Here is a 27,885-nt window from a genome sequence, read left to right on the forward strand (position 1 = left end):
AAAAAAGAAAAGAAAAAGAAAAGGTACAGTACTGTAAAAAAAATAAAACAAGAAAATCTGGTCAAGTACTAAAAAAGTCACAAAAGAACTATCACATAAAAAAGTAGGTCACAAACAAGTTACAAACTATGTCAAAAAGGTAAAAAGGAAAATCGAGAAGTAAAAAAAAACAACAAAAAAAACACCAAGATCCACATCAACAAAGCAGGTGTCAAAAAGCAAGCCAGTCAAAAAAAAAAGAGGGAGCTTTCCCTTTAATCTATGCGGATTGATCTGAGTCTGCCAGCATCATCCCAGCCCACGCGCACCTTCCTCAAATCCCGTCATCATCATCATCATCATCATCATCATCGGCTAAGAGGATGATTCCATGTAGTTTTCACATGATTGCTGACAAACGATGATACCAACGTCAAATGTAATCTGCTTACAAGCCATCGACAACTAAACAAGCAGCGTGTCGAGCTTGGCTCGCATTCTGCTACATACCGTTTACTTTATTAGGTACGTATAACAAAAGTTGGCGCACAACTCGCGCCAAACATCTCACACGCACACAGAAACCAAGCTGGTTAGCAAGCTCGGCAAACCTCCGCTCTCCCAGGAAAAACTTGCATGTCTATATATAGAAAACTTCACTTTGCATCCCCCTCAAAGGTTGAAGCGTGCTAACGCCGTTTAACGCCGCCAGCTTACATCAAAAAGGGCTGCTGTGACCAAATAGCGCATAAGCAGAGAACGCACAGACTGCATATTAGCATGACAATGCTAAATTGAGAAACATTTGAGATTTGATTTTAATCATTTTTGGGACAAAAAATATCTCAAGAGGAGATACCCGAAAGTACACAGGAAGTCTGGCATTTTGGTTTGAAACAGCCATTTTAGGGTCAACAACTAAGTTAATTCCACCAGGTCGAAGATTGAGCAAACATTTGGAAAAATAAAAATAAAAATCAGCCCAAGCAGCCTGTTTTGTTTAGAAAAATGAAATTTGGTAGGCATGACATTCATGACTACATCCACACAAAAAAAAAAGTCTGAAGGAGCCGTGCCCGAAAATACAGAGGAAATCTGCCATTTTTGTTCAAAGCAGACGCTTACGGTTAACACGCAAGGTCGGAGCTTGAGCTAACATGTTAAAAATTCAGCCCCTGAAACCAGTTTCGGTTAGCAACATGAAATGTTGTAGCCACATCCGTAGTAAGAAGACGTACAAAAAAAGTCTCAAGAAACCATGGCCGAATATACACAAGAAGTCTGCTATTATGATTCAAACCAGATATTTTAGAGTCCACAAGTGAGTTAACACAAGGTCAGAGCTTGAGCAAACATTAAAAAAAAAAAAAAAAAAAATAGCAGCTGAAGCCAGTTACAGTTAGCAGCATGAAATTTGGTAGGCGCGTCTATCATGAGTAGACCCACAAAAAGAAGGCTGAATACGTGCCTGAAAACACACCAGAAGTCAACCATTTTGGTTTAATTAAAGTGGCCAATTTAGGCTTATTTATGGCCATTTCCAGCTGCCCTTCCAAGACAAACTTGAATCGTGAATCTTAATAATGTGACGTTTGCGATTTGGCAGCTTCTCCAGTTCCTTACAAGTGTGTGTAGCGTTACATAACACGCGGCTGCACGTTAGCACCGGAAATCTTCATCTTCATGACGTCACGCTCCGGTTAGCTGCCGCACCGCCGGGATATTTAAAGGAACAAATTATTTCAGGATGGGCAGCTCAACCCTGCGGCGTCTGACCACGACACCCCCCTCCACACACACGTCCCACTCCCAAATCAGCCACCACCTCCTCCTCTCTCTCCTGAGCACGTCCCCCTTGCAGTGCAACAATTACGAGTAACGCACAGGAATCACGTGCGCATTGCGTAATAGTCGGTTCAAGTATGTGTTTATTTCCAAGAGGGTGGATTTATTAGTCATTGTGCGCATGGACAATGACGGTCAGTGAAGGCATCGCAGATTTTCACGTGTCGCCTGTGAAATAATGATGGCGGCGTGGAGTTTACATCACACTAGCTTTTATTTCAGTGTGGATTCAGAGTGTAAATATAAGCAGGACATAATGTATGTCTATTGAGATGCAGCACAAACATATGACAATATAATATGAATGTGACAAATGTTTGAATTTGTGATTTTCCTTATGTTTACACTGCAAATGTAGAATCCGGATCAGATCCAGATTAAACTTGGTGTGACACTACCAGTCAATTGGATAATCTGATGAGATTTGAGGTATAGGTAACTCTATGTAGGCCAGTCACAATCATAACTTTATCGACTTAATGTTCGATTACGGAAGCATGGAACTGCCAACGAGAATTAAATAATTTTGAAGACGTCGTCTTTAATCTTGCTTTCATTTTGGCCAAAACTTGCTCCCGTATAGTAAGCAACGAAATCTTGCTTAGTTAGCTCCCTCAAAACCAAATCTCAACTTTATTCATCCAGCACTTTTAACAACAATCACAACAAGTCTCAAATTCGACGAAAAAAAGACAACGTGATGACATTTCATCAAGACTCTACCATGTATCCCTCCTCCTCCATGCTGCTCCACATTCCTTCCATGCCAGCTGGGAATTCCACTCTCCACTTCCTCCCCCCAAGAACGAATCACACCAGGAGTCTGAGGTTTCCCTTTGGGACACTCCACCAGGCATGACAGCCATTTTACGCCTACATTGGCACATTAGGATCAAAACACAATCAGCCCACTTCCTCATCGGGGGAGGTGATGTCATGGCAGGTTCCCCGCAGCATCACTCGTGCACGCATGAAGGGCGGACGGAAGACTCACGGGCAAACGAAGGACTTCCGGACACACGTCTCAGAAGCGGCGGTCTCTCCTCCTCCTCCGCGGGGGGCGACACCCGCCCGTCCAACACCACCACCGCATTCCCAGGGCGCCAAAAAGAGAACAGACGTGTTTAGGAGTGTGTGCTGGCAGTCAGCGTGTGTGTGTGTGAGTGAGTGAGTGACTTAAATGTGTCGTAGAAAGGAAGCCAAGCAGCTGATTGGCCTGAGGGGGGATGGGCGGGGATGGAATGGACCAATGGTGGATGAGATGAGCAGACTGGAGGAGAGATGGCAACAAAGAGGTGAATTATTATTATTATTATTATTATTATGTTTTTGGAATTCCTGATGTCCTCTGGAAGTAGACACTCGAGGATGATGTGTGCGTGTGTTGCCATGGCGACTGCATCCGGCTCAGACGGCTTCCTGCTTAACTCCACATCCCTGCAATAGGGAAAGGGGAAAAATGCATCAATTCTAATAACAATGTTATGATTAGGAAATGGATTAATTATACTGTATTATTATTATTATTGTTATTATTATTAATAATAATAATAATAATAATAATAATAATAGCGGCCTATGACCCGGGTAGGCGGAAGAAAATGGACGAAACCGCCATGTGAGAATATATACCAGCATCCCATTTTCAAAAGGTGAACCCGAGCCATCACGTCACTTTTTCTGCGTATTCATATGATCATTTTCAGCAAGTGCAGTAAATATGACATATCGTAGTTCACCATTTCCCAAGAAGAGTGTTGGAAGCGTCGGGTATAAATTGTCACAGGAACCCTGTGACAATATGGGGATGGGTCAAATGCGGAGAACGAATTTCGCCCCACTTAAGTGGGTGTGACAAACAGTGATACTTTAACCTTTAAATGTTACAAAATAAATATATGCAATACATTGTCATAAATATTGTTTAAAGATTCCATCAAAAATCAGCTAAATTAAATTTGAAATATTAATTGAATACTAAAGCGCTATATAAATAAAGATGACTTGACTTGACTTAATCCGCGGATTCTTGGTGGGGAGTGCGCATTCACGGTCGATATCATTCTGACATGTCAAGGAAGCTGAAAAATATTCAACGTAACACGCTAAGCCTAACTTCAAAATAAAGTTTCTCAAATAAAGTACTACATTGACAGCAACGCAAATACCCTTGGTACACTTTTACTTTGAAGGTCGCCCCGTCGTGGCGTGATGGCGAAATTGACTTGCCTTTAAGACGTATCGTCGTTGACATTGAAGTCTAGACTAACACCAACACAACGCTATCCCGAACTCATTTAGGACGCTAAGAAACCGCTAATTAATCACGCCGTCATTGAATCAAGAGTGACTTTTGTGAGCGAACGCTTGTTGTATTTCCGGTACGCCAGGGGGCGTCCCCGAAAGAGAGAGAAAAAAAGAATAGGTCGCTTGCACGTGTCGTCACTTCCGCCTCGGATTTCTCGTAGTCGCCATGCTGGGTGGCCTCCATTTACGTAGCGATTCGGTCTAACACGTATCTATCACGTTTGTTTTCTGCGTTTAAAATGGTACATTGTTGCTGCATCGTTGGCTGTTCGAACAAAGCCCAGGGGGAAAATGGTCGGCCTTTCTGCCGAATTCCGAAAATAATTAGGAACCAGGGCCTGGAGACAGAGGAGTGCGGACTCCGGAGGGAAGTCGTTACTTTGGGCTCGTGTGTGCAGCCATCACTTTGTGAGCGGTAAGCTTGTTTACCTTTATTTAATGCATGAGGATTAATAACGTTGCGACCGCCCATATATGGGCAAGTTGCTTATGTTTTGGATTCATGAGCAAGCAAGTTCGGTAGTACAAGCTGGCTAGCGGACGTTAGCCGAAAGCTAACATCGAACATTTTCACCCAAGTAGTGCCAGTGCAAAGTGTTTACTGCTGAAATTGGATTGATTAGTCTTGGGCTCTTAATGCCGATAACATGTTTTTTGGTGGCAAAATGTAAACTTGGAAAAAAGAGACAGAAGGGGGTGATGCAAGTAAACAGACCCCCGGTAGCCTACACATCATGCTAAAGAACTTATTCGGTAGCCTACACATCATGCTAAAGAACTTATTCACGGCCACCCTACTGCGGCAAAATAACCAGTCTTTCCATATTTTATTTGTTTATATATTTGTTTATTTTAACAGGTCGCCCTGCGCCCGTTTTTCTGTCCAATCATCCCGACTGAGCTCCAACATTAAAGTTGGGTCCCAAGTTACATCTATGTCTCAGCCCAGTCGGTGCCAAGATATGAACGTGCACAGGAGAGACAAGCAAAGAAAAGGCGACTTGAAGTGGCAGAGATTGTTGCAGTTATGCAGCCAGATGGCTCCAGTAACCTGTACCCTCAAGTACTGCTGACATCATTGACTCTGGTATGCCACTCAGAATTCATTACATGATATATTGTATGCATGAGTGAATGTATGTGTTTGTTTGTGTGTGTACATGCACCTTATATTTTAGAGACATTTGGAAGTGTTTATAGAAATAAGTATTTGCCTGTAGCAATGTTCATACATTAAAAAATGCAACAAAATGTGTACATTTCTTTTACACTGACAAAAAAACTATACTACTGTACTATATTAAACCTATTACTGGTACCGTATTTTTTTGTGATCTTTTTTTATTATTATTTCTTTAGGGATCTCATGCCACACCGACTTGATTGCCAATGACATGATGGAAACGAAGGCGAGCATCAAAGCATTGGAGGAGGACAACATGCGACTGTTTGTTTGGAGCTAATAAAGGCAGCGATTATACAAATTCTATTGTTGGGTTTGTTTACAAAGCTGTACATAATACAAATGACAGGATTTGACTCAATGTGCAATATGGTCCCTCTTAAAGTAATGGCATAAATCTTTATTATTTCTAAAAGCACAAAAAAATGAAGTGAATAATGATTAGATGTAGCAATTTCAGGGATAAAATTGAACTGTTAATTAATGTAGTTTATTTTAGCACAGGTGCCTACCATCCTGAGATGACGGTATGATGTAATGTTGATGGGGTACGCAATGACTGTCATTATGCTATGTACAGAGGAAAAAGTTGCTCTCTTTTAAATTTGTTTAATGTAAGACAAGTACCAGTACTGTGTTACAGTTTTCCCAATAATCCTTGTTTCACACTTGTCACAAAACTACTGTCCTTTTGGCAGTCTAGATTGGCACACTTCAAGTGATATCATTTGATTTTACAATCTGCTGCAGCACAAAAAACTACTTTATTCCGCATCTTTGAAGTACATGAGCAAGTGGTAGGTGACAGCGGCTGAGCAGGAACACTGGAAGTCCACTGCTGATCTAGTAAATGCTCTCCCGAGCAGTTCAGGTAAGGAGGGGACTTTGGGGAAAAAAAAACTCTGGCTTTTCCAACTGGCCAAAACGAGCGATCTGGGTGGACTCGCTCAATCACACTTTGTCCACACCACAAAGCCGCAGAAGTCCGTCCAGTTAAACTCATCTGTGCCTGAATCTGAAAATATTACAAACATTGTAATGAAAATATGAAACCTAGCATTAAATAAACTACAAAAAGTAAAGCCATACATACCTGGTAATAATATTGGTGTTGTCGTGACAAGTGATGGGAATTGTTGCCATCCGGCACCAGACAGAAATTGGGTGTTGTGACAGCCTCCTTATCCGTGAGATCATAAGAAAAGCTGTCAGTATGCTCAGTAGTTACCATGAACACGTTTTATTGTACTGGAAACTGAAACTAAAAATACGTCCTCTGAGAGTGGTTAACCTTAACCATTTAGAATAAGTTGATTGAGTAACATGTAACTAGTGAAAGGGTAGCATTAAATTTAATTAAGCCACGGGGAGGCTGTGCATAGTTACTTTTTATTCTTATACGCTCTGCCATATTTGCCTGTTATAAAATTATTAGAAAAACCACATCAGGTAAACCCAGCTGTGCATGTAAACACAATGATAACAGGAAGCCTGAGAACAAATCAACATTTTTGTGTGCAGAATTACCAACACCATGTGGTTTACTTACGTGCAACAGCAACCGTTTCTTCTGATGCGATGTTAAAGTTTACACTCTGTATCCACCCGCTTACAAAATAATTGTAAGCCTCCAGGGATTTGTTGGCGTGTTATGGAGCATGTTGTCAACACGAGGTAGTGAAAGATGTCCAGAGATGTCACATTTGGCCAGCAAGCTTTCTCCATCAAAAAAAAAAATCACCCTTGGTCAGGACGTAATTAGGATCAATCCCGCCACACAGAGACACCTTCTGCCTTTATCGTTGTTTTTGATCTTCCGGTAAATCGTGAAAATACTGCGAAAATTACATCAGGTTGATAAGCTCTACCGTGTAACTCGCGAGTGTACCTTGTGAACCGGCGGACACCCAATATGGCGCCCGAAGGAAAAACTCCCATGATGCATTACGATGTGCAAGCGACCTATACGCACATTTGTGCATGAAACCGGAGCGTAGAAGAAGCCGGCGGAGGCGGTGTCGCAGTGAGGTAGTCCAAAATGTCTGCTCCTAAAAGTATCCCCAAAGATGCTCAGGTAACTTTTTGCTTTATAAGTGTCTGTTCGCGTTCATATAGCGGCGTTTCACCACCTAAAGTTGTCCAGATGTAACGTTTATGCGGCGTAGCTTGCTGGTTGGCTCAGGCATGACTAGCCTGCTAGCATGCCCGTTGATACGGTCTCGTTAGCTTAGCCACTGCTAACTGGTCGGTTAAATACAATATTCTCATTGCTTGATTGAATGTTTAGAGAGTAAAGTTATATTTAGTTCGAGACACAAGTCAAATTCATTCAGTTACCGCCGGCATTTCCTCTATCGATGTTACTCCAATTATCGTCTTTGTCCAACAGTAATTTACTCCCCATTCATTTATTTTAGTTTTGTATACCAATAGCGTGGTACGTTCACGTATTCACTGTGTAATAATGTTTAAACTTAATATGCAGTATAATAGAGTACGGATCCGTCTCAAATTTTTATTTTTTTTTTACACTCCAGGTGATGATCCAGATCCTGAAAGACATGGGGGTTACTGAGTATGAGCCCCGCGTCATCAACCAGATGTTGGAGTTCACTTACAGTAAGTTATGTGAGCGCCCTATTGTCAGACATGCTTCCGTCAAGCCTTCATCACCCTTCCTGTTCTTCTCAGGATACGTGACGAGTATCATTGAGGACGCCAAGATCTACGCCACGCACGCCAAGAAGTCCAGCGTGGACGCCGATGACATCAAACTGGCCATTCAGTGCCGCATGGACCAGTCGTTCACGTCACCGCCCCCCAGAGATGTAAGAAAACACTGGGTGTGTTTTGAAGCCTCGGTGAGGTGACAGAGCATTTTGCATATCCGTCAGTTCCTGTTGGAGGTGGCCAGACAGAAGAACCAGACGCCGCTGCCCCTCATCAAACCGTACACGGGCCCCCGCCTGCCCCCAGACCGCTATTGCCTGACCGCCCCCAACTACCGCCTCAAGTTTCTCCCCAAGAAGGTGATGTCGGCCGGCAGGATATCAGCACCACGCCTCAGCGTCAGCGGCATCTCCAGCAGACCGGCCACACCCACGCTTGGTCAGTCCCCGCATCCCCTGTATAGCGGGTTAGCCATTTTGGAGTGCTGTTTGAATGTGTAGCATCTAAGATGTACGCAATTACGAATCCATATTACATAAATAAACTGAATTTGGTAGTAAAATTACTCAACAGAACAAATCACCTTCTGTTGAGGCTCGTCAATAGTAATTTTGCATATTCATGGTTGGGCATTTGTTTGGGAGGGCGGGGCTAGTACTCACGGACCACACTCCCCGCGTCATCTTTGCAGGAAACACATCTGTTCAGTCGGTGGGAGGCACTAAGGTGGGAGCGCCGGTGTCGCTGACGGGTCAGAGGTTCGCCGTGCAGATCCCGCCTCCCTCGCAGAGCGGCGGCACTAAAAGCGGTAAGATGGCAAGTGTTGATCGGTGTTCCGGACGAACCAATCGCCTTTTCTTTTCCCTCACAGCAACGCTGAGCACGCCCGCCACCTCCAGCGTGCTCATCAATTCGTCTCTGATTGGCTCCAAGAACATCCTCATCACCACTAACATGGCGGGTCAGAGTGCTGGCGGCAGCGAGTCACTCAAGAGGAAACACCAGGATGACGACGATTACGACACCATGTGACACTGCCGCCCCCATACAAACTTTCAAACTTTGTGCATTGATGACACAATGACCACCTCGGGTGTGTTTGTTTTTCACCTTTAATCCTAAAAACAATTTCAAATAAAAAAAAAAAAAAAAAGTGAATGATTATGACCAAGCATTAAAGTCACTTCCTGTGTGTGGCAAAGAAATTAGCGCACACGTTTTGACACATCACGCGCGTCGCAAGAAACTTAGCGCACATGCACTACTAAAACAACCACGACGACCAATCACGGCACTGCAAAGAACATGCTCCGCCTCTTTCCCTTTGGGGGCATGGCCAACCACTGCATGGAGCCAAAAGATTGAAAGCAAACGATGCCACAAAAAAAAAAAAAAAAAAAAAAAAAAAAAAAAAAAAAAAGCTGAAGTGTCCCCCCCCCACCAGGATGCAACTGATGCCACAGAAAACACTTCTTACTGGCTGAATAAGATCATGGCACTTTAACCTTTCTAAATAAAAGAAATGTATTTTTGTGACATTTAAAAAAAAAAAAAGAAAAAAAAAAAGGCCAAGACAGGAAGTGAGGCGGTGAACACCGCCGGCCGCTCAAATTATAGTGAAAGGCGGCGCGGGAATGTTACAAGTGACATGGACGGCGGGCAACGCCCCCCCTTTATGGGTATCAACACCCTTTGAAAATTAACAATTCTGTACAAGACGCCATCATCATCGCCACAGGAAACAACGCTAAACATTCAAAAGGATTTCAAAATAAAAGCTAAGTAGCTTCCTTTTTTTGTTTACATCCTTCAAGCAGGCTTTGAATATTACAGCAAACAAAGTTTTTCATTGGCACGAAATGGGAAGTTCATTAAAATATTTGTTTGCTGTAACTATTGAAGTGTAATATCAATGAAAACCTATTTTGGCAAACTACTGTACTTTCATTGAGAATTGACCTTACAGTTTTTGGTTGAGGTTAGCTAAAACCATCACTTGACAGCCAATGCAGGTTTTTAATTGATGTTACTTTTTTTATTTTTGGTAAACAGCAAAGAAATAGTCAACCGTAATTGATTGGAAGGTCAATAAAAAAAACCTTGTGGTCAACTCGTGTAGTTTGCCAAAACTGTAAGATATGCGAAAAATAGTTTTTGCTATCGGATGCAAAGAAACTTGGCAATACTACGATGAGAAGCCATTATGAAGATCCTTCAATTAAAACAAAACGCAGAGAAGATGGCGGCGTTGGCGGCGTGGCGGATCACTGAAGCGACGCCCAAATTTGGCGGCATCCGTCCTTTCGCCGGGGAATGTTAACGTGCGTGTGCATATATATATATATATATATATATGTGTGTGCGTGTGTGTGCGTGTGTGTGTGTTTGAGTGTTGAGGCGCATGGGCTTGGCGGCTCGCTCCTAGCAGTCCTCGTCTTTGTCGTCCACCACGCCTTTGAGGCGCAGACGGGCGAAGTCCTCGAAGACGAAGTCGTCGTCCTGGGAGACGCTGCTGAGGAGATTCAACTTTATGGCCACGGACGTTACACGCGCACGCGGACGACATTTCCAAGAGCTACTCACTTGGTGTCGAACTCGATCAGGTTGGTATCGATGGGCGGGTCAGACTCTGGCACGGCTGGTGTGCGCAAACATACAGGTTAGCAGTAGCACGCAAGGCACCCTTTGGCAAGGCGAGGTTACGCCCGCGCACTCACCTGACTGTGGGCGTGACGCGGGAGGATCGGCCGGTTTCGGGTGCATGAGGATGAATGGCAGCTCCACGGACACGTCACTGTTACAGACAGGAAGGAGTCACTGATGACCACTCCCTTTACACACCTCCCTCTCTCTCCCTCTCTTTCCCCTCCTCCTCCTCCCTCCCCATCCTCTCTCTCCCCCCCTCCCTGCCCTCCCTCTCCCCTTCTGTCTCACCCCCTTCCCCCTCACCCTTCTTTCCCCCATTTTCTTTCTCTCTGTCTTCCTTTCTCTCCCTTCTTTCTCTTTCCCCTTTCTCCCTCCCTCTTCTGTGTCACCCCCTTCTCCCTCACCCTTCTTTCCCCATTTTCTTTCCCTTGTCTCTCCCCCTTCTCCCTCTCTGACTCCTTCTCTCCCCCTTTTCCTCACCCTCCTCTCTCTCTCCTTCTCCCTCTATCCCCCCTTTCCATCTCTTTCCCCTTGTCCCTTTCCCCCTCCTAACTACTCTCTCCCCCTTTCTCTTGCCTCTCCCTCTATCCATTTCCATCTAACCATTTCCCCCTTCTCCCTCTCTCCCCTTCTCCCTCCTACCTTCTCTCTCCCTCCCCTCCTCCTCCTCCTCTCTTCTCTTCCCCTTCTCCATCCCTCCCCCATTCTCACACCCTTCTGTGTCTCCCCTTCTCTTTCCCCTTTCTCTCTCTCTCTCCCTTATCTCTCTTCCTCTCCCCCTTCTCTCTCGTTCCCCCTTCTCTCTTCCCTTCTCCCTCCACACTCCCCCCTACGCTCTCCCCCTCCCTCTCACCCTATTCCCTCCCCTTCTCAATCTCGCTCCCCCCACCCCATCCCATGATACACTACCCTCCGCGTGAGACCACCAGCTTGACTTTGACCCTGTAGGACACCAGGATGCCCAACACCTCTTTATTGGTCACATCCTTGACGCTGAAACACACACATTAACATCAGTTGACGCGCAGGAGCGCACGTGCGTGTGCAGGATGTGCACGTTACATGGTGGAGGAGGCCAGGTTGGTGTCTTCGTGTTTGAGCTTCCCGTCCAGTGCCAGGCCTCGTTTCTCGCGGTTCTTATCCAGGGTAGGCGTCAGCGTGTACACTTTGCAGAAGGTGGAGCTCGACGACACCTGGTCACTGACACACAGGGACAACACGCCTGTCAATCAAAGTGATTATAAAAAAATAAATAAAAATAAACTATTGTATAAAAATGTAATAGAATTTGATTGGCCGATCAGCCTGTCCGTGAGCGTTTGGCCGTGAGTTGTGGCCTATAGCAGTTCCTTGTGAGTGTTTTTATTTTTTATCTTGGGGCCTTGAGGTACAAGTTCAGTTCCTTCCTTGCTTGTAAGGCAAACACGTGTATCCATGTATTCAAATTTGAGCTTGTCATTTTCCGCACACGTGTACTTACTCGGCCTCCAGCTGCGCCACGGGACATTTGTACTGCGCCGTGCTGAACAAACAGATGTCGGCATACTGACGCACTGTGGGGACAAGGACACAATCGCACACACGGGGTCAAGATCGAACTGGGCGATACAGATTCAGATTTTCCGTTTAGCTACTTTTTTTTTTTTCCCCCCCTCAGCATTAACGTATATCAACTTCCACAGAAAAAATGGTAACAGTTACAGTATGTAACCCACATATAACTCATCTTTCTGAAATGCCGCAAGGTGGCACCAAAGCGCTGGCAAAACGAATGAATTGGTGTCAAGAAACTTGATGGGCATTAAATCAGCAACTATTGAGATAATTAATAACTTAAGCGAGCTTGCTGAACTTCAAATCGAATTTCAGCCTCTCAGCAGCAAATATTCTGTGATTCCTGTAGTCTTCCATGAAAGCAGACTGATTATGTCTGTGTTTAATCAAAAACAAACATTTTCAAATAATCTGTGTTCAATTTAATATGCATGGCATCCCCAGCGGCTCTCTCACACTTTTTCTCATGAAAAAAAAAATAAAAATAGATTCTCAAAAAGCATGGTAGACTGACCTGAGATTTTGACCCTCTTGACGGTCTTGGTGGAGTTGTTGGTCACGTGCACGTTGACGCTGATGGGCTCGCCGTGGTAGTACAGCTGATAGACACACACGCACAACCACACACATCACTTCATATGCGCTACCTCGCCTCACGTGCGCATGTGTACCTCCTTGTCCAGCGATGCTTCCAAGTGCAGCGACCTGTCTGACATCAGGAAGCTGCGAGTGGTCTCCACCATGGGCTGAGGCCCCGCCTTCTCCGGAGCATACTGCACCTTGCGGATCACCAGACGCACAGAGTTCCTGCACACGCGGAATGTGAGAGTCAGTCAGTCAGAGACAAGTAAGTGAGGAATGAGTGAGTGAGAGGAGGTGGAGTTAAGAGTGAGGTAGTGCATACATGAGTGACCGAGGTTGTGTGTGAGCGGGAGTGAATAAAAGAATGGTAGAGTGTATAAAACAGTGACTTAAATTGAGAGCGACAGTGTGAGTGACAGAGAGCATAGACAAGTGAGTGAGAGACTGACTACATGAGTAATTGAATAAAAGAGTGAGAGGGTGAATAAGAGTGGATACAAGAGTGAATGTGAGTGAGTGAGTGAGTGAGAGTAAATAAACGAGTGAGAAAGAGTGAATATGAGTGACATGAAAAATAGTGAGAAAGAGTGAATATGAGTGACATGAAAAATAGTGAGAAAGAGTGAATAAGAGTGACTTGAAAAGAGTGAGAAAGAGTGAACAGGAGTGATTGAGTGAGTGAGAATAAGAGAAGTCACTCTTTCTCCCTATTTTTCAAGTCACTCCTATTCACTCTTTCTCCCTATTTTTCAAGTCACTCCTATTCACTCGTTCTCCCTATTTTTCAAGTCACTCCTATTCACTCGTTCTCCCTATTTTTCAAGTCACTCCTATTCACTCTTTCTCCCTATTTTTCAAGTCACTCCTATTCACTCTTTCTCCCTATTTTTCAAGTCACTCCTATTCACTCTTTCTCCCTATTTTTCAAGTCACTCCTATTCACTCTTTCTTCCTATTTTTCAAGTCACTCCTATTCACTCTTTCTCCCTATTTTTCAAGTCACTCCTATTCACTCTTTCTCCCTATTTTTCAAGTCACTCCTATTCACTCTTTCTCCCTATTTTTCAAGTCACTCCTATTCACTCTTTCTCCCTATTTTTCAAGTCACTCCTATTCACTCTTTCTCCCTATTTTTCAAGTCACTCCTATTCACTCTTTCTCCCTATTTTTCAAGTCGCTCCTATTCACTCTCTCGCTCGTTTATTTACTCTTTACTCTGACTAGAGGAGTGAAGTAAGTTTGTGTTCGTGTTTCTGAGTGCGTGAGTGGAGGGGGAAAAAAATATAAAAATAAAAAAGGCCACACGGATGCATAAACCAAGCTTGAATTGTATAAAACGTGCCCTACAGATGATCTTGTCGATCTTTCAGCTTTATGCGATCGTCAACACTTAACGATCTAATATCGTCATATCGCCCACCCCTACTTGAGAGTGAATAAAAGTTAAGGTGGTAGTGCACAACAGAGAGAGAATGATTCAGTGAGATGATCAGAAAATAAGAGGAGTGAGTGTCTTAAGTGAGCGGGTCGAAGAAGAAGAATGAAGAAAAAATGCAGTAGCGTGATGTAGGAACATGAAGAAGAGTGAGAGAGTAACAGAAAATTAAGGTCAGAACTGAGTCACTTGGAATAAGTGAATGATGGAGTGACAGCAAAAGAATATGAGTGAGGGTGAAGAGAGAGTAACTAAAAAAGACAGTGAGTACATAAGAGAGTGGAGTAAATTAGATGAGTGAATGAGAATGAAAGAAAAGACTGAAGCAAAGAGTCAGAGAATAAAATAAGCATGTCAGTGAGAGAGAATAAGTGAGTGAGTAGAGTGAAAGGAGTGAGAGGAGTACGGTGAGGTGTGCGAGTGAGTGAAGGAGTTCAACAGTCACCTCTTGTGGATCTTTTCCTCCATGTTCTTGGCACAGAAAGCTCGGATTTCAAAGTCCACGCCGCACGCCTGCGCACGCGCACACACACACAAGCCACGCCGACTTCAGCTCACTGATCATATTTGACAACACGAGCAATTTATTGCTCTTAAATTGTCCTCATCTACCGCACAGGAAACGATCCAATGTCCCGCCCACTTGTGATGTCACCAAGTTTGCCTTTTGCCCAAATTAGAGGGATAGTTGGGCTTTTTTGACATGAATCTCTATTTCATCCTCACCTCCAGTGTGTGCGATCAGCACTGACTTACCCCTGACAGCGTTCTGTGACACGAGTTCTGGTCCGGTGTTGGACGAGAGGAAAATAGTCCAGCAAGCTGGCTGGGGTCACGGAAATAAAGCGTTTTTCTTCTAAAAACAATTTGTGTTCAAAAGAGTGATACATTTGCATCATTAAACTCCTTTTCTGAAAAAAGTCAGACGCCATTACCGCCAGGCACTGCTTTTCTGTTCATTCGTATCACTGCGCGGCGCCCCGCATGCAGCTGATAGACGCGCACTAATCTACAAGTTGTTTGTCTTTTCAACGGCGGAAGGCGCGACTATCAGCTGTCTGCTGCACGTCTATCAACTGTCTACAAGGCGCCGCGCAGTGATACGAACGAACAGAAAAGCAGTGCCTGGCGGTAATGGCGTCTGGCCTTTTTCAGAAAAGGAGTTTAATGATGCAAATGTATCACTCTTTTGAACACAAATTGTTTTTAGAAGAAAAACGCTTTATTTCTGTGACACCAGCCAGCTTGCTGGACTATTTTCCTCTTGTCCAACACCGGACCAGAACTCATGTCACAGAACGCTGTCAGGGGTAAGTCAGCGCTGATCGCACACACTGGAGGTGAGGATGAAATTGAGATTCATGTCAAAAAAGCCGAACTATGCCTTTAAGTGAACTTCGACCATGTCAAGTTTACCTTGCCGGTGTCTTCAGGTCCGGGCTGGAGCGTGACAGAGCACGGAAGGTTCTGAGGGATCTACCACACACACACACACATACACAAAAACACAACATGTCCCAGCTTGTCACTGACATCATCATGTCACCAAACCAACCACCCGCACGTGTCGTCGTACTCACAGTGAAGTAGAAAGGGTGCGCGTGCTGCCCCAACTTCTTGAGGAGCCGCTCCTGCAGTCGACTGTTGGCTTTGCGCTCTTCGGGGACCGGCGGGAAGGCCTGAAACAGGAAGTGCCATCACATGAACGTGTGTGCCATCACATGAACGTGTCCGCCGCCAGCGTTGGTGGCTACCTGGAAAGTTGAGATGTACAGGTCCTTGCGGAAAGACAGACCCAACACGTCCAAGTCTTCACGGCCATAACGGAACGCGCACGTCAGCGTGACGAAGACTACGCGCGGGAAGAAGCATGAGCACTCAACCGTGATCATTTAATTACTGTATGTATTGATTGAAAAATGAATAGATGAAATTGAAAAAAAAAAAAAAGAAGAATAAAAAATAATGGTGTCCTACCTTTCCTGTCCTTCAGGTACTCCGGATCCACTAGGATGACACCATCTGCTCACAGGGAGACAAAATGACGACAACGGTGGTGACAAGCGATGGACCTGAGCACAAGGCGGATCACGTGACGGGTCATGTGACTCACCTACTGGATCCACGTGGTCCAAGTGGTCCACAAAGTCCCGCTTACCCAGATAGACTGTCACCTGCCCACACCAGACACAATCACATTATAGAATATTCAAATCACCTCTTAAATACTTTCCAGTCGCCTAAAGAACATCGAGAAACTGCCAGAATCATGATGGATTCCCATTCTAGAATCCTCTAGTGATCTTATAGTGCTACTATTCATCTAACAACTTAATTTGTAGAACCTTTAACACAACCTTCTCATCACCTTCAAGACCAAGTCACCTACATTTTTCTACAACACCCAGTCACCTTCTACAGACTTTTGACAATCCTACAACCTGAACCTTTGATTTCTGGAACTTACTAGTCCCCTTCTGGAAGACGCTATTGAGTTTCTCAAACCCTCTAATTCCTTTCTACAGACTTATCTCGTGGTTTTTGAAACCACGTTTGGGAAAGGCTGCCCTGTTCTACAGGTTCTACAACCCTGTATTCAATTTGGACTCACCTTACAGTTTGGACTGGATTTCTTGAAGACTCTAAAAGAAGAGGAAGAAGAAGAATCAATGTGTATGGTCATTTAACAGGAAGACTGGAACAGGAAGTAGCAACATAAGACGAGGAGATGTCAGTCAGCTGACTTCTTCCTGTTAGCCAACAACATGAAAGATTTTTGGTTAAATGGGAAGTCACTTTTCTACTTTTGGGGATTTGTTAGGGGGTGGAGCCAATGCATCAGTGTTGTCACAACGACCAATTATTTCCTCTCTCACAGCAAACAGGAAGTAGCGGCCTGTCAAAGCAGAAGTGTCAAAACACGATTTAGCAAATTTTATTTTACAACTTATTCTCCGCATTTTCTCATTTAAATGTCTTTAACTTCAATTATTAATATTTTTAATGTAATAAATGATTACTAGCAAGAGGTGCAGCAATTCACCTGTTACAGACGCACGCGCAAACTGCGTAAACTGAACAGCGGGTGAAGCACGTGAATTTATTCCAATGAGATTTAAAAACAAACATGAAAAGAGCAAACATGCCGCTGGGTATTTCTCCACCGTTTCAAGTGTCATTATAAAATACGATCACCGTCAAGCTGCACGCCAAAAAACGGGCATTTTTCAGCACATAATGTTCCAACGTGGCCCATTTTTTGACGTGAAAATACACACGCACGCAAACAGAACAAATAAGCAAGCAAGCAAGCGAGCAGGCAGAGGTTATATTAATTTCCGTTTCGCTTTATTTGACCTCGCGCAAAATGACAGATGTTGTTCAACATCCACCTAGGGAATTTGCTTCCAATGCGGTGCTCAAAAAAACGCATCGTCTGTTTATATCTAACAACACTTGGAACGTTCTACTTTAAAATGAACAGATTTAATCAGAAATGCAATCAAAACACAGAAAACAATCACGATTTTTTTTATCCAAGTGCAGCGGAGACACAGCTGGGGCTACCAGCTAGCCCGCTAGCTTACCCCACCCTGCTGCGTTCGCTGTGCTGCGGAACAGCAAGCCCACCGAATCCCTCACAATAATCCACCAGCAAACGATCGCTTTTTAAAAGTCAAAATAGGCACGAACAACACACGCGGATTGCCGCTGCGGTTTGACGAACAGCTGCTCCGGCCAACAGCGTGATGCTAACTAGCCCACAGATGCTAGCCGACTCGCTCACCTCGTACCCGCCTTGTCACCCATCTCCGCAGCTGGCGGACGTCAAGAAGGACCGGAAGAGACGAGCCCGGAGTCGGTCGCCTGCGTCGTTTAGCTCGAGACGATTTTTTTTGGTTTTTGTTTTGTTGTTGTTTTGTAACCCAGCGGGCCGCGCTCAGCCTTCCATTCGCCTCGGCGAACCGCTAAGCGGGTATGCTAATTTCATTTAGCGCCGCCTCAGCTTGCTGCCACTTCCGCAAGGACTGCTGTTTCCCTCGCTCACTTGCCCCCGGTGTGTGTGTGCGCGCGTGCAGGCTCCTACGCCTGCGTGCGTGCTGCGGCTGCAGATGATCACGTTGCGTCAAAAACGCGGCGCACGCGCGCTCACGACGTCAACACGACGAGTTTGCATGCGGTAGCGTGGAGTGTGTCAAGCAGTGGGGCCAACACACTCAAATCATCCTTACTTTCGCGATTGAAATTAATTGAAACGTAATTAATCCGTTCCATCCCCCTCACAAAAACTTTGACAAGTAGCCCTTAAAACCTGCTGTAAAACCGTATGGTTTATGTGTGGTAGTGAAAGTGAAAGTAGTGCTTAATGTTGCATAGCAGTGTGGAAATGAATATATGCTGTAGTTTAGTTTAGTCGTGTAATAAAGAGTGTGTATTGTAGTGTCTAGTGTTTGCAATGTAGTGTTATATATTGCTTATAATGTGTAGTAAAGTAATTGATTTGTCATGTCTTCTGCTGTTAATTCCTTAGCAGTGTGTATAGCAAAAACTGTAGTGTGTACCAGAGTAGTGTCATGAAGGAAATGGAGTGTAGCATTGTGTATTGCAATTTGCATCCTATTTTGTTTTAATCTGACATTTGATAATTGAATTTTAATAGTAAACAGACAAGTCATGAACTATATATATATATATATATATATATATATATATATATATACAAATAAATTTAAATAAAAAAAATGACATTAAACATCAATATTCATTGTAAAGACATCATCTCATCACCACATGATGACGTCATTTGTTCACAATATCATCTTTGACAGCGAATCATTCACTCAAAAGAAAGCATTTCCGCCACCTCAGATGCGGATAGCGTAGGAGTCCGAGTGCGTGACGTAGCGCACCCAGCGTTGGGCGGGGCCGCGGTGCTGCATGGGCGCCAGGCGCAGGAAGCGTACGTGGAGGCCGCTGGCCGTGACCTTAGGCAGCTCGAAGGTCAAACCCACCGGACCCACCTCCATCATGGAGGCGGAGCTTAGGGCGGGAATGTCCAGCTGAGGTAAAACGATAACGTCAGTTATATTGCTGTGAAAAATAAATTCACCTCCCACAAAGAAAAATCCGGAAATGTTTTTGTGAATTTTGTTCAAAGGAAATTAAAAAAAATAAATAAAAAATCCCCGCAACCCTCCCAAAAAAACAGAAAAAATCATTTTATTTAAAAAAATAAATAAATAAATAAATAAAAAATTTAAAAAAAAGGAAATAAGCAAATGTGACGCGGCTCCTTGCGAGTGTTGTCATTTTGTATTTGCGTGTTTGACTGTCCGTCCCTTTCAATAAATGGTACCTTAAGCTCTCCGCATATTTGAAGATCGCTTTTGCGTACCTTGAAGACGGCGGAGAGTTGCGTTCCGCCGGTGAAGCGTGGAATGCTCCAGACGACAGCTCGGTTGTGCGCCTGCAGCTCGGCGCTCTGATCGGGACTGCTGAGTTCTTGCGACATACTGAGAGGCAAGAAATGAATTTAAAAAAGAAAAAAAAAAAGCTCACTATCTTCTCAGCTGCCGTTTCCATGGAAACGACGCATGTTTGTGATATCACTAACGAGCGGCTTAGCGTTCAATTTTTGCTCCGTTGGCAACCAAAGCAGCTGTCAATCAAATGCTGCATTTTCAAATGTTTGGACTGATTCAAATAGGAGCAAATTTGCTTACCTGATGCAACCTTTGGGCACGCGAATGCTGGCGCTCACGTTGACAGCCGCGCTGCACGCACACAACGCAATCATGTCATCACAACTAGCATCTGGGACTGTGTGCATGTGCACGTCGTGTGTTAGTGTGTAGGTGTTGGTGTCTTTATCTGTGCATCTGGGTTCGTTCGTGTGCATATGTTTGTGTGTACAGGTCTGTGTAATAGCTTGTGTTTGTATTTGTGTGCCTGCGTGTGTATGTCTGAGAGGAAATGACCTTTTAGGAGGCAGGTCGCAGCGTAGCTTGAAGAACATCAGCAGCCTGCGAGACAAACAACAGGAAGTCACCATCAGCGGCTAATATTTTGTCTATAATTAATTAATTTGATACTTTCATTATTTTTCACGTACAATTAGTGTACCTTTCAAAACACATTTTGCAACTTGCCGTCGACTGAAAATGACATCACAAGGGCTCAGGTAACCAATCACAGCTCACCTGTTTTCTAGGTTTGGGCATGTGACACTCACAAGCTGAGCTGTGATTGGTTACCTGAGCCCTTGTAATGTCATTTTCAGTCGACAGCAAGTTGCAAAATGTGTTTTGAAAGGTACACTAATTGTACGTGAAAAATAATGAAAGTATCAAATTAATTATAGACTAGAATATTAATGTTTGACTGCCAAAAATGGCGAAATAAATAAAGTATCCCTTTAAAGTTACTCGGGATTACGAATGACTTAAGAGTTACTTAACAGAGTTTAGAGTTAATGAGTTAGCTAAAGTGACTTAGTTCAAGTTACTTTTTTTTAACTTATGTTTTATTCATTTTTAGCAAAGAACAAACAATGCAAACTGCATAACGACAAAAACAGGCAAGAGCTTCCCTTGACCAAATTTAAGAAGTGTATACATTCAAGGAAAAAAATAAAATAAAATGATGGTCAGGTCATGTAATACAATAAAGATTTGTGGATTCATTGCAAGCTCAAATTATTTTTAGTAACTTGAGTTCCTTGGAGTTACTTGTAAGTTGGTTACCTTCCTGCGTTGTCCTTCTCAATGGCAGGAAAGAGTCGGAAGGGCGGTGCTAAGGGCAGATGGTCAGCCAGTCGGTACTGCATGATGCTTTGCTTCAGAAGGGGTCAGAGGTCCACATGTTGAGGACCGCCCTCGTTACGCAAGAGCAGCCAATCACATGTGGGCGTGGGCCTTACCTCCCCCTGGCTGGGGCTGAGTCGCAGGATGCGGTGAGCCTCAAAGTCGTCCAATCGGACCGCCGGGTGGAAGCTGCACTCGTCCACGCGGACCGCCGTGCCATAGCCTGGCCCGGAAAATGCCCTCAGCGCACGTCCTTTTTGTTCCACTCAAACGCTTTTATTTTGAGGGGCGGCGGGCAAGCTGACCTGTGTGATGTGAGCTGCCAACGCTGAAGTCCTCGTTGAGGCCGATGCGAATCTCTGCCACAGAACAGCATGGCGTTAGGGAACCCCGCTGGACATTCGGGAAAGTGCAGCGGAGAAATCCCCCCCCCCCCCCCCAACTCTCGTCGATTTATACATCGCTAATTTTTATTTTATTATTATTATTATTAGTATTATTAGTATTAATTAAATGGTGTAATAAACTTATTGATTGATTAATTGAATTATTTTTTATTTTATTATCTGTTCTTATTGCTGAAGAGGGAGCCATCCCAAAGGGATCAATAAAGTCAAGTCTAAGTCTAAGTCTAATCATAAACTCACCTACAGGGGGGATTTTGATGTCAAACATAAGTATTGGCTGAAAAGGAAACCTAATGCTGCCTACTTTCTTCTTTAAAAAATAAATAAATACATAAATAAATTATTATTATTTTAAACGGTTTTTTAAAACTTTTTCTTGAAAATATTTGACTTTTTTTTTTTTTTTAAATACACAACTTTTACTAAAAACAATATATGTATATTTGGAAAATATCCAGTACAAATTAAAAACTATTTATACAACATTTATAGAGTTAGGACTTTTTTTTTTTTTTTTTTTTAAATAAAGAACTTTTTTTTCAGAAAAATAAAACTTGTGAAAAGTATTCAATATTCTCAAAACAATTATAGATTAATTTGGATTTTTTTTTAATTTACAAGTTTTTTTCATCATAAAATAAAAAAAATTAAAAGTGTAACTTTTTTCAATTAGAAGAGTTCAAAAATATAATTTTTTTTCCCCAAAATATCAACTTTTTTCAGAAATATGAAAAAAAATGTTTTTTGATAAAATATGTCTTTTTCTGGAAATAATACATTTTCCAAAGCAGACACAAAAGGTATACAACTTTAGTATATAACTAAAGGCTAGGATAGTAGTATTTTCTACATATCTGTGAGAAAATGCCTTGGATGCATATGTTTTGATTTTTTTTAAATATGTGGCGGCACAAGCCCAAAAATACATTTTTATCATGTTTTCACCTTTCGATCACAAAAAATGTTTTTGCTATTCTGTCCAGAGGCGTCATCCACCGTTCCTCTCACCTGAACAGCTGGGCAGAAAGCACTTGACCTTGACCTCGCCCTCCACCTCTGCCTTCATCAGCACACCCTGGAAAAAGCGCACACATTCAGGCCCTGCCTCCACCACACTGTCAGTCGCACTCACGTTGGCGCTCATGACTACGGACATCCTCTCTATGACGTCCACAAAGATCTCGCTTTTGCCTCCCTAGACACACACGGGATAGACAGTCTTAAAATCAAATCTTGCCACTTCCAAGATTGGAGGTTGCGTGACGCAGTACCTGCAAAGGCCTAGTGGCAGCAGAACTGGGCGCCACTTTGCTCTGTTGCGTGTCGGCTCCAAACTGCGACGGCACAAGAACAACGAAGACACGGGAGGCTGTCAAATGGGTGGCAACGTTGGCGAGCTTGACGTACGTGTTAGCAGCGACGTCCACGCACCAGCCCCACGTTGGCGAGGTCCAACAGGCTGAAGGGTCGCGATGACAGCGCCTCCGTCTGGATGAAATTCTTCAGGACGTCACATGACGTGGACTGCACGTAGCCATAATCCTGCACGTACACCAGCTTGCTTTACAAACATGTTTGTTTGCATTAAATATTAGTCTCAGTACTGGCATAAAAATATAAATAAAAATATAGAAACATTAGTATATGAGCATATACAGTTCTTTATAAATCTATATATACACATGAAAATATGACCTACCAGCATCTCATCCAGAAGTTCGTAAATGAGCGCAAAGTTCATCTGCACAGTCTTCTCCGACAGATCACCGCAGTAATCTTTGATGAGCGCAGCCAACCTGCCAACACGTACGCACACACACCATCACTTTCTGCACACGCGCGCCACCGGTTGCCATGATGATGCACGGCACCTGTTGAGGAAGTCGATGATAGCGAAGGGGGAGGAGTCGGCTGCGGTGGTGGTGGCAACCAGGTACAGTCCTCCCTGCCACACGTGCACAAAGTGGATGTTTTTGTGCGTCTGTGTGGGCACACGCCTCAACGTTAAACAGGAAAGACTTCAAGACAAGTGCAACTCATGTACAGACAGGCACGCACACACTGCAGGTTACCATGACAACGGGAGGCTGGTCTCCAGTCAGAGCCGTCACTTTGTCATAAAAAAGACCGACGGCGTCACTCCCGATGTCTCCTCGGACTGTGGCGTGAGGGCGGAGTCAAGTCAGCACAAAAATTAAAAAGTATATTTTTCACATTATCATCTACTGAGATCCAGAGTGGGCTTAACTCCATTCTTAAGTTACCATCAGAAATGAAGTGATCACTCAATAGTCCGAAATGAAGTCAGCAATGCAACATGGCCGCGCCCATTAACCCGGCAACAGAAAGTCACTTTTAGAAATCGATAAAAATAGTGCTTTGGCTTGGGTAACATAGAATCTGCATGCAAGCCAATGAGGCGGTTGTTTTGGACAGTGGACTGAGTACACTATTTTTTCTTCTAATCCCAGTTTGATTTTGTTTTAGTCAACCTAGGGCAATGACCAAGATCCAAGACGATGACAGTACCTCAGTTGAGGTTACAACTACAAAGTCCAAAAGCAAGTATCCAAAAGGGGTAACAATTGCCATATAAATCCCCTAGTTCTACAACCAAATTACCAAAAAGTAATTTCTCAGTAGTTCAGATAGTTTCGTCCCCTGGAAGGATACAGTCTTTGAAGACGAGGCGGTCGCCTTTGGAGGACAAGATGAAGACCTGCGAGATCATCCTGATGCTGAAGAAACACACTCATAAAAATTAACATTTGAGCACAAGTGTGATATTTATGTTCGTTTTTGTCTCCATGCCGGCTTCACTTACCGACTGCAGGCTTGTCAAAAAAATAATAATCTAATGTAAATCAATGCATTATTTCATGCCATTGGAAGCTCACTTGTGATTATTCTTTTAAACGAAGCGCCAACAGTCACAATATAAACGTTTAATTAATAACTCGAGCAACATTCGATTAAAAAACAATCAATTACGAAGGTGAGTATGCACTTCCAAAAGGGTAAAATGTAGTGGATTTTGAATGCTAAACGTAGCTTCGAAGCTGTTATTGTTGACAAACCGGTTAACGGAAGTCTAGACGTCGCACAGCACCACCTAAGGATACGGCGGACCTCTCACTGTTTTTATTTATTTTTGTTTTTTAACCGAATTTATTGAAATATGAAGTTAGCATAAAATTAACTATATATTTCTACATCTATGTTTTAATTAACACTTACTTGAACGTCTCTAGACGATAGAATGGAAAAACGTAATCGGTAGTATTAGTAACAGTAAACACCTACAATCAGCAGGCGGCAGTAGAGATGTGTCGCGTGACCCTTAACCCGGAAGTAATCTCTTTTTTTTCGTCCTAGAGAATTCCAACCATTTTCACAATGAAGTGAGTTCATTTTTATTATTTTTATTTTACCATTTATTAATTTCCATACGATATGATATGCAATGCATATTTATTATACTAAATAACGTTCTATGAGTGGGTCGAGAGTGCTGACTGTTTTGTTGTCACGTTTTATTGTTCGCCGGTATTTCTTATTAACTGGCTAGCCCGTGCTAACAGCTAACGAGACTACGAATATGGTAGACAGAAGACAACTTATAAATGGCCTCGTCGTTAAAAGTCAAAAGGATACACGAGCTGATGACAAATCATCAAATAACTAGTTTGTGAGTTTTGCTAGTGTCGCTCACACATTGTTGTGTGAATTCTGAAATTATTCAATGTTATGTCTATAAACACAGCTATAAAAAATAAGAAGCGATTTGCACACAATTGACAAGAACCCTTAGGGTATTTTTTGTATGTTTGTCTGTGGTTGTTGTGATTGATTTGGATGCGCGTGTGTCTCAGTCCGCTGACCAAAGTGAAGCTGATCAACGAGCTCAATGAGCGCGAAGCTAACCTCGGGATTAACGAGAAGGCTTCATGGCATAGCGAGTACAAGGACAGCGCCTGGGTATTCATAGGTAAGATGAGCAAAATGATGATGATGATAATGAAGTCAGATGAAATTCAGCAACACCTTGGGCTCACTGTCTTCTTTTCCCTGCAGGAGGTTTTCCATACGAGCTGAGCGAAGGTGACATCATCTGCGTCTTCTCACAGTACGTGACTTGCAGTCTTGTAATATTGCTTTTAGATGCTACACTCGCACTTACTTTGGCTGTTTTTGACCCGTCAGGTATGGCGAGATCGTCAACATCAATCTGGTGCGTGATAAGAAGACAGGCAAGTCGAAAGGCTTCTGTTTCTTGTGCTACGAGGACCAGAGGAGCACTATCTTGGCGGTGGACAACTTCAACGGCATCAAGGTGACACCAGCGTTAGCATTTGGGCAGGGCCGTAGTTTCACAAGAATACTATTTTTGTCATAGAGAAAGTAAATCATTAGCTTAATAGCGTAATTGCCCCAAGTCGTTTTTGAAAATGAGAATATACCATAAATTCAACAAAGAAGAATAGGATAGTTGCCTCGATTCAAACTTTGCAAGACTGACAGCCTCAAAAACACAATTTTTAGCAAGCACTTTGTTTTTTTTTAGTATATACTCATTTATTGATGTACAAATTGGGTCACAGAATGAATACAATTTACAAGTCATTCTATCACTAAACTGAATGCATCAAATCGAGTAGAGGCCAATCCTGCTTTGTTGTCCCATGTCAGATCAAAGGTCGCACCATCCGCGTGGACCACGTTCGCGACTATCGCCCCCCCAAGGACCACGAAGACATAGATGACGTGACACGGCGCTTGAGGGAGGAAGGATGCGCTCCCTCCGTCAACCAGGTGCCGCCCGCCTCACCCTGCCTCTCCCCATCGTCGGCCGAGGAAGACGTCATCCCCCTGAAGAAGAGCAAGAAAGGTGAGGTCACATCCGCTTTATGCACATATGCGTGTGTGATTTCACGTGCTCGTAATCCATTCTACTTCCTTTTCCTGCAGATAAGAAAGAGAAGAAGAAGAAAGAGAAGAAGGAGAAAAAGAAAAAGAAGAAGAAAGAGAGGCGACCGTCGACCTCATCGTCTTCTGCTTCTCCTCCTCCTCCTACTGCTGCCATTAGAGTGAAGGAGGAGAAGGAGGATGTGTCCTATGACAAGTATGACCAGAGGAGGGCGCCAGTTAAGGAGGACAGAGGGAGAGTAGAGGGGAGACGAGGAGATGAGGAGAGAAGAAGAGTAGATGAGGAGAGAAGGAGAGATGATGAGAGAATTAAAGGAGACATGGAAAGAAGAAGAGGAGAAGCAGAGAGAAGACGAGGAGATGAGGACAGACGACGAGAAGACGAGGACGGACGACAAGGAGACAAGGACAGACGACGAGGAGACGAGGACAGACGACGAGAAGACGAGGACAGACGACGAGGAGACGACGACAGACGACGAGGAGACGACGACAGACGACGAGGAGACGATGACAGACGACGAGGAGATGACGACAGACGACGAGGAGATGACGACAGACGTCGAGGAGACGAGGACAGGCGACGAGGAGATGACGACAGACGACAAGACGAGGACAGACGACGAGAAGACGAGGACAGACGACGAGGAGACGAGGACAGACGACGAGGAGATGACGACAGACGACGAGGAGATGACGACAGACGACGAGGAGATGACGACAGACGACAAGGAGACGAGGATAGAACACGAGTAGGGCAGGAAAGATACAGAAGGTGACCGTGGTGATGTATAGTATATAGTATTGTATTCTTCTCATTCATTTTATTGTTTATTTGGACATCCAAATTGTGTCTTTATTTTCTGAGGAAAAAAATGTTTTTTATATATTAAAAAAAAAGGATTGAAATTAGATTGAGCAAACACAATGTCTTTTTTTTTTTTTTTCTGGCTACTTTAAATGTGTTCATAATCATTGTATCCTCCATGACTCGCTGCTTTTTGAGACTTAACATACATAGCATCCCCCCCTCAATAAATCTTGATTCACCTTCAAGTTTGTTCTGGAGCAATGAGGTTGAACATTGCTACTTTTATGACACACCTCTTAAAAAATAAAAAAGACAAATGTATATATGTGTTTCTTTTGACATGGACTTGCAATGCTTGTCCACCAGAGTTCGCTAAATATGTCTTTTTGCTGCTTTGTCCAGACAGTTGCGAAATGATGAATAAAAAGGAAGAGTAGATGTAGACGAGACGATGTTGGTTTTTATTTTTTTTTAGATTGAAGGAATTGAAGCACATGATGAAAACGTGAAGAATGCAGAAGGTTAATTAAAATGTATTGCACCATAAAAACTAAAAGAAAACATAAAACACAAACATTTAAAAGCACGCAATTTACAGATTGAACGCAAACATCTTGAACTTCAAAGTTAAATACTGTATAACTGAACTGTACTCGGGCAGTGATTCTGCCACTAGAGGGAGCCAGCATCCATACCACACTTTCTAAATTGCTGCTCTAGATGATTAAAACCGGGGG

General features: G+C 43.4%; 4 protein-coding genes across 7 annotated transcripts; 2 read left to right on the plus strand and 2 right to left on the minus strand.

The window, feature by feature from the left end:
• Nucleotides 1-2,886: 2,886 nt before the first annotated feature.
• On the plus strand, nt 2,887-9,142 carry taf9 (TAF9 RNA polymerase II, TATA box binding protein (TBP)-associated factor). 3 transcript variants are annotated; one of them, XM_077505742.1, is made up of 6 exons: nt 2,887-3,119; nt 7,852-7,933; nt 8,006-8,142; nt 8,209-8,422; nt 8,676-8,792; nt 8,856-9,142. In XM_077505742.1, exons 2-6 carry the CDS (start codon nt 7,855-7,857, stop codon nt 9,014-9,016), a joined length of 708 nt encoding a protein of 235 aa, XP_077361868.1. In that variant the 5' UTR covers nt 2,887-3,119; nt 7,852-7,854; the 3' UTR covers nt 9,017-9,142. The 3 variants fall into 3 exon arrangements, with proteins under 3 accessions (XP_077361868.1, XP_077361867.1, XP_077361869.1); XM_077505741.1 differs by lacking the exon at nt 2,887-3,119 and adding an exon at nt 7,224-7,388; XM_077505743.1 differs by lacking the exon at nt 2,887-3,119 and adding an exon at nt 7,418-7,751.
• Nucleotides 9,079-18,403, minus strand: LOC144006730 (arrestin red cell). 2 transcript variants are annotated; one of them, XM_077505734.1, is made up of 16 exons: nt 17,989-18,403; nt 16,813-16,843; nt 16,315-16,375; nt 16,179-16,223; nt 15,956-16,053; nt 15,782-15,880; nt 15,618-15,677; nt 14,647-14,714; nt 12,856-12,991; nt 12,699-12,783; nt 12,111-12,183; nt 11,693-11,830; nt 11,540-11,623; nt 10,702-10,778; nt 10,568-10,622; nt 9,079-10,493 (listed from the first exon to the last, which is right to left on the minus strand). In XM_077505734.1, exons 1-16 carry the CDS (start codon nt 18,009-18,011, stop codon nt 10,406-10,408), a joined length of 1,221 nt encoding a protein of 406 aa, XP_077361860.1. In that variant the 5' UTR covers nt 18,012-18,403; the 3' UTR covers nt 9,079-10,405. The 2 variants fall into 2 exon arrangements, with proteins under 2 accessions (XP_077361860.1, XP_077361859.1); XM_077505733.1 differs by having other exon boundaries at nt 9,079-10,496; nt 17,989-18,400.
• A 450-nt stretch (nt 18,404-18,853) lies between these two features.
• On the minus strand, nt 18,854-24,702 carry ap4m1 (adaptor related protein complex 4 subunit mu 1). Its single transcript, XM_077505731.1, has 16 exons — nt 24,236-24,702; nt 24,085-24,149; nt 23,484-23,569; nt 23,283-23,392; nt 23,111-23,207; nt 22,843-22,953; nt 22,683-22,745; nt 22,544-22,606; nt 22,420-22,486; nt 21,310-21,363; nt 21,121-21,227; nt 20,945-21,036; nt 20,180-20,224; nt 19,925-19,975; nt 19,597-19,714; nt 18,854-19,261 (listed from the first exon to the last, which is right to left on the minus strand). Exons 2-16 carry the CDS (start codon nt 24,140-24,142, stop codon nt 19,067-19,069), a joined length of 1,317 nt encoding a protein of 438 aa, XP_077361857.1. The 5' UTR covers nt 24,143-24,149; nt 24,236-24,702; the 3' UTR covers nt 18,854-19,066.
• A 9-nt stretch (nt 24,703-24,711) lies between these two features.
• Nucleotides 24,712-27,595, plus strand: rbmx2 (RNA binding motif protein X-linked 2). The gene is made up of 6 exons (XM_077505732.1): nt 24,712-24,812; nt 25,284-25,399; nt 25,486-25,537; nt 25,615-25,744; nt 26,101-26,299; nt 26,380-27,595. Exons 1-6 carry the CDS (start codon nt 24,808-24,810, stop codon nt 27,114-27,116), a joined length of 1,239 nt encoding a protein of 412 aa, XP_077361858.1. The 5' UTR covers nt 24,712-24,807; the 3' UTR covers nt 27,117-27,595.
• Nucleotides 27,596-27,885: the final 290 nt, after the last annotated feature.

The sequence above is a fragment of the Festucalex cinctus genome, chromosome 18 (assembly GCF_051991245.1).
Source record: "Festucalex cinctus isolate MCC-2025b chromosome 18, RoL_Fcin_1.0, whole genome shotgun sequence".
NCBI classification, from domain to species: Eukaryota; Metazoa; Chordata; class Actinopteri; order Syngnathiformes; family Syngnathidae; genus Festucalex; species Festucalex cinctus.